The following is a 13,357-nucleotide window of genomic DNA, read 5'->3' on the forward strand; positions in this document are numbered from 1 at the left end:
ATATACATTTTTCTATCTTAAAAAATCAGACACAAGGACAGTAACATAGGCCAAATCGACCATCAGAAAAAGACTGAAATACTATCTTATCTGTTTTTTTTTTAATATTTTAATGGGATAGAAAAAAGAACTTGACTATCAATTAGTTAAGCTATCCTGAATTTCGTAAATTTGCAAACAAGCACATTCTCATGACTCATCATAACTCAAGAGTCAAAGTTCCTCAGTTACACAAAATCTTGAGCACTATCAATGCCCAGATCTTTCTCCAAGTGACATCTACCTCATCTGATATGCTGTACTTTTATTTGTTCAGCTAGGTAATTGTCTCCTGCATAGCATTTGCAAAATTAAACCTCGCAGCTGTTCCTAGTGAACCATATCTTATTCTTCTCTGGCCACTTCTCCAAAATCTCGAGAATACTTTGAATTGTAAGTCTGTCCTCCATGGTGCTAACAGCCCTGTCCCAAATAGACCATGCTTTCTCTCTATAACTTCACTGAGATTTTAATAAAAGCACTGAGTACTACTAGACTCGATCAACATATTTCTGGAATTCCATCCAATGCATCCTTCCAAGCTGTCAGCAAATGAACAAAAAGTAGTCTATTGCTGCAGTTTTCCAACAAGCTATACTTAACAGCAATCTATGTATTTCTGAAATTTCTTTCATTTTATGAAAATGCCTTATGAGAGAATTTTAAAACTCCAGCTGGACATGACATCTCTTGGTTCTCCATCAAGTTTTGTTATCAGTTGCACATACTAAAAATACACTACTACTTCATGTAGATTAACAAATCTGACTAGCTCTATGATTAAATATTTGGTTTCAGCATCCTTATCAGTGACGTGCTTTATTTTTGTTACCTCGTCTCAGTGAAGACTTCTATCACTTTGCCTCCAAAGTGATAGAGTTAAGTGTTCAGTACAGCTTCAAAAACCAATTCAGATGTCCTGACATTCCACAATATTGCACAGAACACCTCCGACTGATGGACCACCTCTCTTGCAAATTTCTATGATACATAATACAGGAGACTTAAGATGCAGATTTTCACCAAGTGATTCTGCATCATGCTTGAAACTTGAGACCAAGTTGAAAAACCTTGTCTTGAAATATTTCTGTGAAGACAACGATGGACAGACCGTGTGGACGGGAACAACTGTATACTTCAGTATCCAAAAACCTAACACCATCTAAGCATATGCTGTTTTAAAAATGAAATATTAAAACTTCGAAGACTTATTTTGGATATATAACGTTTCAAATTAAAATGCCGTATGTGTTCCACAGTAAAAAAGTCTATGAAGATGAAATGGATGCTTTATATAAAATATTTACATAGATAGAACACAAAAAATGTACCATAGTTGGTAACCTTTATGACTTGGGGAACCATGTATTTACATATCTTTATCTTCGCATGTGCGTATGTGTGTGTTGTGTATATATTTTTAACAGTTGACAGCTGTTTTAGAGCATACAGAGATGCCAAGCTGAATGAGGGTCTTGATTACTTCAAGATTAGCTATCTAAAGTTTCTATTCATTTTAAGTGTTGTTAGTGCGAAGAGTCATTAGTCACTTCCTTGTCTCATAGAACATCAGCATACATTTACATTGTTAATGAACATTTGGGGTAAATGAATTAATGGCACTTTTAAACATCAATTCAATACTAATAACTTTGTATGTCATAGAAATGTTAAGGTTGGGATAAAAATGAGAAACCTTTTCAGTCAAGGTAACTAATCGCTTCTGGGTACATTAAAGGGTAAAATTGATTTACAGTGCTTTTTTAACAGGGTAAAAATCTTGGTTTTTTGCTTGAAACAGAATTGACAGAATTACCAGTATTTTTTTAAGGAAAGAAAATCAGAAGAAAATACTTATCTTTTTCTTGGCGAAGACTAGAAGTAAGCTATATTTCCTCTGGAATATGGTTATTATTTTAGCTTTTAGCAAAAGATTATTTTTGAGTTTCTAAAAATACGTAAAAAAATGCATTTAGTTTATCAAACTAAAATGGCTCCATCTCGTTAAGATGTTAAATATAATAGAGGAGGAACACTGACCTAGAAAAGCTATTTCATTTAGTTGTCAGGTTTTAAAATATTTTCCCCTAGATGTTCATTCTCATTTTCTAACATTGAAAAAGCTTTATAAACCAATGAAGAAAAAATGAAAAAAAATTAGCTCAAAGGGACAATGAAGTTCTACCAATGCATTTTTAAAGGAAAACGTTGGCTTCTTATAAACTGGAGTAATAAACCTGACTAAGCAAAACTTGACATAGCTTTTTTAATAAGCACCAGTAAACAGAAGATTTATAGACAGATACACCCACACAGAGTAGTTGATCTGGGTGAGGGACTTAGGAAATGTGACAAAGTTGTTTCAACTCTGTAATTTAAAATAAATTTTTTATTTTGCCCTCCTGGTACATGTGTTCAATGACTGGAAAATTACAGGTAGTTAAGGTGCCACTGTGTATAAGTGAGTACTTGAGGAATGTTTTCATGACAAGGATGAGCTTTCTCGTTAAGCTTATCACTTTCTTGGAACCAACTATACTGTCACTACTAGCAAATAAGTAGAAAAGACAAGAAACGCAGACATGCAGTGCATTATGCGAGCAGTTTGTTCTCACTGTTCATTAGGGTCTTCTAAATACTGCATTTAATTAATTTACTTTAGTTTACAAAGCAATTTCTACCCGTAGAGCCTGTTCATTCTATCTCAACTTCCATTTTTTTTCAAATAAGAATATAGATGCTGAGTCAAACAAACAAAAAAAAAAAAAGAAAAATCAGCCTTTTTATTCGCATAATCTCATCCAAAATAACATACTGAACTTTATTGCAGAATTTCGGGGTTTGGGGGGGCGGAGGAGAGGGGGAATGGAAAACAAAAAATATCCCTAAAAACAAAATAGTCTAAAAAAGGCCCATGCTTGAGAAAGTGTAACAGAGCCATGCTGCATTTCAATAGTCTAACGCTGAAGTCAGTGTTTGGTTTATGATTAAAAAAGGATGACAGTGCATTAAATATTTGGTTAATGTTTCTGTCTGTAATTGAAAGCTGACTTTTTGTGGTTTTCATTAGTGCAGAGTGTTCTACACACACTCTGATATGTTCTTTAAGTTGCCCTGTTCAATTTCATTGAGAGAATTGCACAAATTACGATAGGTACAGTTATCAGGACACATTTTTGTAAGGTTTCTAGGTATAAAGTAAAAAAATACACAAATACAAAACTCACCTTCTGCTGGCTTGTTCAAATAACTCTGCAAGGGATCAATGCCTATTTCTTGTTCCTCTGTTTGCAAAGGGTGACTGGTTTCAGACACCGAATGATACATATTTGCAACAGTAAATTCCACCGGAAGGGTATTTAGCTGGAGGGAAAAAAAAACAAACACAGAGAAACAAACACTTCAGTGTTTCTTTAGTTATTTTTCAATCACACAGTTCCTTATTTTGCAGGATAACATCACCATTAGATGTCTAACAGGAGAACAATAATGTTTCCATTCAAATGTTTTATTATTTGGAGTCTAAAAGAATTGTTATAGTATCTCAAACTATCACACTGCAAGTAAAAGTGTTGTGTGGTTTCCAGAAACTGTGAAGTGGGGCAGGAGCCTCTCATCTTCCTTTTTCTAGTTTCCCCAACTCATTTTTCAGTCTGATTCCAGGGAGAACTGATGCTACTCCTCCAGGACGATGAAGCTTACAGAACAGAGCTGAGGTGTGACCCATCATTATCACTCTTCTAGACTCCAGACTTGTCATTGTAGAAAAAATTCCTTTTAAACACTACTTTTGCAGAAATCATATGTCAAGTATAAGACAACAGAGAGGGATGCAAACACATGGAAAACAGAGAGAACGAGATAATACTGACTGGTATGATGGGTGATTTCAGTTTTATCAAGATTTCTATTAGCTTTCTAGAAAGATGATGTTAAACAAATGTTTGAAGAAAAATAATCAGCTAGCTAGTGAATATTTACAAAGAAGTTATTCCAAAAATGAAGAGCAAAGGGGAAAAAGTACAAAACCAAAAATCAAGGAAGTAGGTGATGCAGGTTCATCATCACAGGCTGCTGAATGGCATTCGCATCGCTATCAAATAAGTGAACAAGAACTATGTTAGAAGTTTATGTGAGCAGTATTGGAAGCTAATATTTGCTGCCATGAATAAGAGGATGCAAATAAAAGGGTGAAAAGCAGATGTGTTATAGTCAGAGCAGTAAGAAAGAGAAACAACCTTTCCAGTGCATTAACAGCACAAGAGTATGTTCGTCAAGACTGCATTTTGGTCACTGTACAGCAATTTATTAACAGTTTGAAAGAGATGTAGCTAACTTGCAACACAAAAGAACTATGCCAGCCAAATAGGTTTGATTTGCCCAAGCATACTAAGTAGCTACCTACAACGGCCATATGAGTTTTAAGTACCATCTACTGTAACTTCTAAGTTTACAAGTATCTTAACTTTCTAACTTCAAGAAAATTATATGTAAAAAGAAATATACAAAGACAGATACAAAGAGGAATAGAATGGAATAGAATCGAATAGAATCCACCTACACTTTCAGGATTGATATATTACCAATTCAGAAATCATTAATTATGCTTTTCCTTTGGTTCTTATAAGGCATGGCATTGGCCATATATGCTTTAGACCTTCCATTTACTGTCAATAAATGAAAGGGAACTGAGATTCTGAGGACTTTTCTAGTTTTATATACTATCTATATGTTTCATTTTCCTACTAAGTTATGTGGGAAAAAGACTTGAAAAGAGAAGACTTCGGGGGACCTAATAGCTGCCTTCCAATACCTGAAGGGAACTTACAGGAAGGCTGGGGAGGGACTTTTTACAAGAGTGTCCACTGATAGGACAAGGGGAAATGAGTTTAAGTTGAAGGAGAACAGATTTAGATTAGATCTTAGGAAGAAATTCTTCAGTACGAGGGTGGTAAGAGTTTGGAATAAATTGCCCAGAGAAGTTGTGGATGTCCCCTCCCTGGAGGTGTTCAAGGCCAAGTTGGACAGAGCCTTGAGTAGCCTGATCTAGTCCCTAGATAGGACTGCCCATGACAGGGAGGTTGGATTAGATGATCTCTAAGGTCCCTATGCCATTCTATGATTCTATGAAGACCAACTAAATAATAAACAAAGCTAGTTGGGCCACCATTAGGTATTTCCTTCAAACCAATGCATCCAAGACCATTTCTGAAAGGATGCTCTCTCTGTTGTCCTCCCTGAGGGTTTTGTCCTTTATTTGTCACGGTACTTGCGCTAGCGTGGTGCTAAAATGATCGCGCTGTCATCTCTCACTACTTTGTAGCAAGAAGAGAACATCTATCTGAAGCTCTTGGGAACAAGCAGCCAGGAACTGAGGGAAGGTAGGACGGACCGCTTTTGCAGCAGTACACCTTCACATTAAATTATTACAATCTCACCATCATGTGATAAAACACTCCACTAAAACACTGAATTGCCTTGAACAACTCTTTGTACTAGCTCAACAAAATGTATTATGAATGCAAGTACACATCATGTGTTTCCTGTGTAATTTAGAAACCATGATCATGAAAAATGCATGAACAAAAACATTTATAAACTTGCTAGCCACTTAAAAAGCATTTCAAAGTTTACCTGTAGTCTTATGGCTACATAATATGGAGAGGTGTTTATAACTACTTGATATCTTAAATAAATAAATGAAAAACTTGAAAGAATTTACTTTAAAAAAAAAAACAAAACCACAACAAAACACAAAGAACAACTCTGCAGAAAGAGATGTTTATAATTTTCTCCCTCTGGAATTTCAGTTGCTGCTCTTGATCTCTTCGCTATATCATTGAAATCACGTTTCTACTGATCTGTCCATTTTGTCTTCACAAAAATTACAAGCTTATTTTGAACTGGGCTGCCTGAGTTTGACTTTCTATTTTTATGGTCCTTCAGACACTGCTACATGATCTGACCAAGGCACAACTCAAGTGCCTTTCAAACTGAGAACCAGGCACCAAATGACTTTATCAGCCTTTGTAGTTTTAGCAGCCACCACTTACTTAAGACACAATATGCTTCAGACTTACATTGTCTTACGTCAATAACACAGTATGAAATTAAGTCTAGTGAGTTTGTTCTTCTATATTCTTCTGTTCTGCATCGACCTTTTTTTTTTTTAAATACTCCCCAGATGTCATGCCTTTACAACATATAAGAGCCATGATTTACTTTACAGTTAGAACAGTTTGAACAGTGAACAGATTTACTTTTGATACTCACACAGTAATTTAATGTTACTTGTGTTTGTTCACAGGTACATTTGATTAGTGTTTAAAAAAAAAAATCACTACCTATTAGTCTTGTCACTCCTTAGTCCAAGTAATTTCTTTTACAGTTTTATACTTATGTTCTTTTCAGCTCTTCTAACAAAGAGCAAAGAGAACTATTAAATGATTATGATTACACTTGGGATCTTGCTCTGAGATGGATTAATTCTTTCCAGCTTTGTGGTTGATTTGTAACGGCCTATAACATACTGTTCGTAATAAGATACAATTTAAAAACCTTTTTTCCTCCAAAGATAAAGGGCTAAAAAACTTGAAGACCAGGCACCCTTCCCAGCACTGGGAGTTCCACTATTCTTTAAGATACCTGAAAAAATAATTAAGGCTGCATATGCAGCATCCATCTATAGTTAGGGGAATGAAAAGAGATGCTAATCCACCCATGAGCCCAAGGAAAAGACAAGCTTTTATAACTTCCATTTCCCCTTTTTTCCTGTCCCCCAGAGGCGAAATGAAAGGAGAGAAATTGCAGGCTTGAGGAGGGACTTCAGACCAGGGCAGAAGAACTATACAAAGTGCAGCACTTGCCCCACTCTTGCTCTCTGATTTCCTCTTAACCCATAACGATCAAGCAAAAAGGCAAAATATTTTATGCTTAAAGAAAGGAAAAAGATAATCCATTAACTTTGAGGAAGATGCTGAACAACGCTGTTCAATCCTGGATATGCTAAAAATAAAAATCAGTTTATATCAGTACCAGTAAAACTAGCAGAATATGACATTTCTGAAAACTGCTGAAGCATACTGAAGTATTTAGATAATACTTTGTATTCATTCTATTAGACTGTATCAACCACCTTCTTCAAATTATCTTTGGGCCTTTATTTCATGCCATATAGCAAAGTCTACCATTTTAATTACTTAAATTGATGACAAGTAAAGGAAATACTTGTTTAGCTAAGTGATAAATTAGCTGCCCTATGAAGTCAAATTGATTAAAATGACCTGACTAAAAGCAAATGTCTGATGTGGTAATGGTCTTATGAATGTTTTGTTAAGTTTGACAGCATCATGTTATGAGGGTTCACAATTCTGCCCCTCATTTCCAGTTTATGAAGTAATCAAGCATGTTACCACACAGAAGTGAGGATTCTCCAGAATGTGAAAACATTTTAAAGTAGATAAGGAATAAAGTGTTAGGAGAATTAACATGCATCTTTTTTATTTAAAGAAATGAAGTACAGATGACTTGCAAATAATCTAGAAACAGCTCCAGACCCTGGGTTTTCTTTCACTGGCCAAATCTCCTGGGCCTTAAATTATTCAAAAGAAGAAAAGAGGGAAGGAAAGAGGGAAGGAAAGAGGGAAGGAAAGAGGGAAGGAAAGAGGGAAGGAAAGAGGGAAGGAAAGAGGGAAGGAAAGAGGGAAGGAAAGAGGGAAGGAAAGAGGGAAGGAAAGAAGGAAGGAAAGAAGGAAGGAAAGAAGGAAGGAAAGAAGGAAGGAAAAGTAATGTTTTCTCTGAACAGAGGGTTGAGCAGGAGACAGTCCTGAGCATGAGCTTTGGAAAATGAGGACCATTTGGTATGTTTCAAGCTGGATAGTTTTTACTAAGACACTCATTAATTGGCATTTTTGAAAATTTTGTTCCAACACTGCTTTATTCTTTGTTCTGGGAGTGATTTTTACGCAGGCCACATGGACCACCTATCTCATAGCACTGAGCTCTTCTGCCCTCCATCACTTGAGCCCTTTACTACTACCACCTCCATTTAAATACAGAAAATATCAGTTTGAGTGCCTCAAAAAAAAAAAAACAAACACTAAAAACACCCTACCAAATCCAAACAACTCATGTCACACACACACCAGCTGAAAACTAGTTAAGGTTTCTACTCAGTCACTTCCACAGGTTGCCACCACCGACTGCACGAACACGTCTTAGGAGGAACATTTACTAACTCAGAAGAAAAGTGCACAATTTGACAAACTTTGGATAGCATAAAGCAAGCCTGTCTTCCGTTATAAAATGTATCAGATTATGTATCATTAAAATAGAATGATGCAAACATAAAAACGGATTGACATGGTAGAGCAGATGAACGTTCATGCCAGCTGGGGTCCACAACAAAACAAACAAGATCATGCCACTGATGGACAGGTTAACAGCCAGTGAGGCTAATGATCATGAAATGCAATTAATTTTGTCCCATTTAATAACATTTCCTGCATTTTAACTTCTGTCTGTCTGATCTTTAATAAAAAACAGAGTTACATTGGACTTTAAATAAGTTAATTAAGTATTAAAATCAATCATGTGAAACTCTTAATATTTAATATTGTTAGATTGTATATCAAAGTGGTTTTATTATTTATTTACTCCAAACCTTTCCAGAATACTTCATGTGCCAACAGGGGGTCTGTATCTCACAAGATAAATGCATTTACAATGCCAAATAAATTATATATAAAAGCATTTGTCTTAATACATGTCATTCAATATTAAATATCACCCATTGGTACCACCCTGAAACCCTAATCCATTTTTACCAACCGCACATTTGTATTATTCAAATGTTGTCTATTAAATAGTTGTCTCCAGAGCCACAGTAAAGGAATACATACCTAAGAACAATTATCACAGGAGCTTTAAAGCATTGTCTACAGATTTAACCCTACAACTTTCATGTCTTACCAGTACTTAAACATGCAAAGTATAAATTCAGTAGTGAATTAAAATGTCAGGATAAGAAACAACACAAATAGCCTGGGACCATGACAATGTATTCTCTTGGTAATTCTCATGATAGTTAAAAATTTTTTTTATGCTGGAAGTTAAAAAAGAAAAAAAACACCCACACAAAACTATCGTAAGTAAACATTTTATATTCTGTTAATTTGGAAGAAAGGAAATCTTCCACATACTTGCTATGAGCAGGGAACAAATTCACACCGTTGCTGGCTTACAGTTTTCTTGAGGTTACACGATTCTGTAAGATATGCTAGTTGGACTAAGGAAGAAAAATTTTAATAAAGCAGAGAGGATCAAAATCCTTACATAATGTTGACCACTATATTCAATATCCATAGCCCCCTACCAACCTTGTCAACAATATTTCCCAAGGTCTAATGCTACGAATAGTGACATTTGACATTTATGGTGACACAACTTCTCTCTTCTGCACTGAAAAAGGTGACAACAAATGTATAAACAACGTCAACCATCTTAAATTCCCAATACTACAGTTACGTGTTCAGTATGGTCTCATAAAAAAAACAAAAAACAAACCAAACGATGAATAGGTGAGACAATAGCAAAACCAGTCTCAACTTTGCAGTTCGAATTTCCTATAAAAACCAAACCCCACACCCTCAACACAAAACTGTAAATATTTTTAATGCAGGCTTATGTGACAGCCCCACAATGAGGCTGTTAAGAGAACATAACTTTGGTCTGACTTCAAATAAGAAATACTTAAAAAGGTCCAAAGTCAACAGTTAAACACAGCCCATGCCCTGAACACTCCTCCCACCCCCAAGATCTAGCTGTTTAGCAGCAGATGTGAAAATGTTATGTATTGCTCTATTTTCACCATACTTCTTTTAAACTAAAGACTCAAATAGAGAAAGGCTCCTCGCAGAGGTGAAGGGGAAGCGGCATGGCAGGGTTTGGTTTCTCTGGTTGGAGAACCACATGATCTCATACATGATCAAAATTACAACTTTGTTGGCACATCAAATAAGATTTGATGAAATCACATTACTGTCATTACTGAATACGTCAGCCAAAAGAGTGAGAATGCTGCCTTGTAAACAGAAGTTATCTGTAGTTACTCTGAAATTGAAAACATAGGAGAAGGTTGAAAATTGGGATAATAAAAGACGGCAAGAGAGAAGATGTCAACACGTGTAGAAGACATAAGTTGGAGAAGGAATTTAGCTGGACACTGGCTGTCCAGTAAGTTCTTGGAATATAGTGGTGAAAGGGAATTTTTATTTAATTGGCTTGCATTTTTTTTAAAAGGAGGAGGAAAAAGCAGACAGGTTGGTCACTGGATCAAACTGAGCTGGATTCTAAATCACAAGTACAAATCAGCTCAAAAAAGGAAGATGAAAAGTTCAAATGAAAGTGGTCTTAGCAGGACAAAGTTCATGATTCTTAGGAATGGAAGGATGCAAAAAAAATCTCATTATAATAAAAGAACCAAGATTTCAACAAAATAAGTTCCAATTTTTAGGCAAGAAACAAAACCGGAAACAGGAATTTAGGTAAATTGGCCAACTCTTAAGGAGAGCTCTCATATTATATGTAGAGCTCTATCCTGATGCAGAGGAAGGACAGAAAAGGCAATGGTGTGAACTTGGCTAAACCACAAACTTCAATGAACCAAAGTGTAAGGAGGGAGTACGTGAAGTAAAAATTAGGTCACATAATCCAGGTTGAGTATAAATAAGCACAAAGTTATAGGGTCAAGTCAGAAAGGCAAAGAACAAGTAAGATGCAAGTAACAAGGAACACCAGAAACAAGAAGAGAACATTCTGTATCATGTAAGGATACACATGCACATACTAGTAAGCAGAAGAGAACAATAAAAAGATTTGATCTGCTATTTAAAGAGGAGGGAGAGTTATCAAAGATGACAAGGGAAGTGAAGTGTTTTCTGCTTCACTCTTTGCTAAGATTCAGTTGCAAATCAGATGGCTAACACATATAGCACCATTTAAACAGTATGTGCATTAGTCCAAAGAAAGAAAAGATTAGAGAACTAGGTAAATAAATTCTTTTCAAATCATGACATACAACTCAGTTTAAGGAAATTTCATGCAGTAGTTTTGATACTGTTGTCAAAGCAGGTAGTTCCATCCTCCTCCTTCTCCTGACTTATCATTGTTACCCCTGTGCTACTTCCCCACTACTGGCACAAGCATCTACAAGGAACCAGGTCAGTTGACTCATTTGAGTTGAAGCTATCAAAGACCAGTTAAGACCTTGCACTTGGTTAGAATAATCAACTACAAAAATATAAGATGAGGAGCAACTAGTTATGAAGCAGTTTTGATGGAAAAGATACGCATAAGTGGATCATAATTTCAAAGTGAGTCAACAATATCATATTCCTTCAAAATAGCCAAAACAAGTTGATAAAATGGTATGTGTAAATCTCTTCCCATCATCTGACACTGGTAAGGCCTGAGCTGCAATAGCATATCCATCTTTAGCAGGACAGCACAGAAGGACAACAGCCAGATGCTGCAGTCCAGAGAAGAGTAACAAGACCCATTAAGAGCCTAGAAACTATAACCTACGGCATAAGACTGAAAGAAACAGAATGTTTTACTTTCATGAACAGAAGATGAGAGGGAAGGAAAGGAAAAATGCAGTAAGATTTCAAATCTTTAGATCATTCAACGATGAAGCTACTAAAGGACTGAAAACTCTGTTCACATTAAAATGATTCAAACATTTGGAAATCTATTAAATGAAAAAATCTCTTGATTGTTTGATTATTTTATTTTAGAATATATTTTATCTACCTGGTTACAAAATAATTCAACATAACTTAAATTAAAGCTTTGTCCTTTCAAAGTTAGTTAAGAGATTAAAGTAGTTTACTGCTGTTTATGGTATGGAAATGCCTGCTTTTAAGTATTTAAGAGTTTTATTTTCAGGAACACACAGGCACCATGCTATACTACACACTTAATGTTTTAGTAATACATATGTAACTCAAAGGGCCAAAGAATGCCAAGACTGAAAGAAATCATCAAAACAGTGAACTGGAAAAAAAGGCAGCTTAGCCTGCAGTCTTACCCAAAATGACAGTAACTAGCTTAGACACTAAAAGTGTATTCCATGAAATAAGTTTCTAGGATATCACAGCTTTAAAGTAGTAAGCAATTAATCTAGGATTCAGCCTTTATTCTTTCACTATTTTTAGAAAACACTTTCCTACAGGGGTTGACAGAATTTTTATAGAAGCACCAGCATGCTCATGCACGCACAGAGGCATTTACTTCAAATATTTCTCTTCTAGTTTACTCTTCCAGATCTGCAGACACTAAAGCAGCAAGGTTTCATGCTGAGGTACAAAGAAAGTTGGTGTAAGCCTCATTTGCTAAGGAAAAAGGACAATTTCATAAGCACTTCTCAAAGCAGAGAGAGATAAAATTTGTTTTGTATCTTACAACAAATTTTCTACATATCGTGAAGAACCATAACCCATGTTCACCTATGTGATCCAATCCTGATGAGTGAGTTCAAACGGGCACAGCTGCAGAGGAAGACTGGGTGCAAGAGGAAAGCAAAGATGAGGTGCTACCTGAAATCTAATTCGGCTGCAGTGCAGCGAATGCAAATTGCAAAGATTCCCCATTACTTCAGCCAATGGGAGTGGTGGCTTGCTTGAGTATGTCTAAAAGCCATACTCAGATGAATAAAGCTTCATAGTAGGGCTACCCCTGGTAAAAAATATGCTGAAGCTTCCCAGGAATGTGCTCTCTCACACCCAAACACTCAGTCTCAAGACACTCCGTGTAAGGCACAGTATTCCCGTCATGTACCACCTGCTCACATGGCTTCTCTTCAGCCTTGCCACATCAGAAGTAACAAAAGCAGGGGGTTTAGGAGCCATTCTAGGGGCCCAGTATTTTTGTAGAATGCTTATTCATACCAAGGATGTAGTGAGTTTCGAACAGCAATTCCAAAATAAACCAAAATAAAATAAAATGCCTCAAGCAAAGGAAACCCCTAAGACTTGGAAAGACAAAGTATAGATGAAACCTGCTAACCTTAGTGAGTAGTTGACTGCATGAAAGCACTTTACACCAAGATATCACTATTGCTGTAAGTAATGTTTTACTTGTTTTTTTTTCAGGAGGAATGTATCACTGTATTCCACGATACTGAAAAGATGACAAGGCAGGATCTTCCTTTTGCAGACAGTGAACCCTGCTACTCAGTGCATCCTGTTGCATTTCTTTTGTTTCTGGTGTTCAGGAATTCTTAGTATTAATTAAGTAATTCCCGCAAAGGTTAGGAATA

At 36.0% G+C, this 13,357-nt stretch overlaps 1 protein-coding gene across 2 annotated transcripts in view; it reads right to left on the minus strand.

Moving 5' to 3' along the window:
* Positions 1-13,357, minus strand: part of TBC1D5 (TBC1 domain family member 5) — a 322,093-nt gene that overhangs the window by 190,868 nt on the left and 117,868 nt on the right. For both annotated transcript variants that reach the window (XM_086614565.1, XM_086614564.1), the window contains one exon: positions 3,267-3,402. In XM_086614565.1, the coding sequence (XP_086470691.1) occupies positions 3,267-3,366 (100 nt within the window). In that variant the 5' untranslated portion in view covers positions 3,367-3,402. The remainder of the gene's footprint in view (positions 1-3,266; positions 3,403-13,357) is intronic.

Source organism: Tauraco erythrolophus, chromosome 7 (genome assembly GCF_009769465.1).
Source record: "Tauraco erythrolophus isolate bTauEry1 chromosome 7, bTauEry1.pri, whole genome shotgun sequence".
In the NCBI taxonomy this organism is placed as follows: domain Eukaryota; kingdom Metazoa; phylum Chordata; class Aves; order Musophagiformes; family Musophagidae; genus Tauraco; species Tauraco erythrolophus.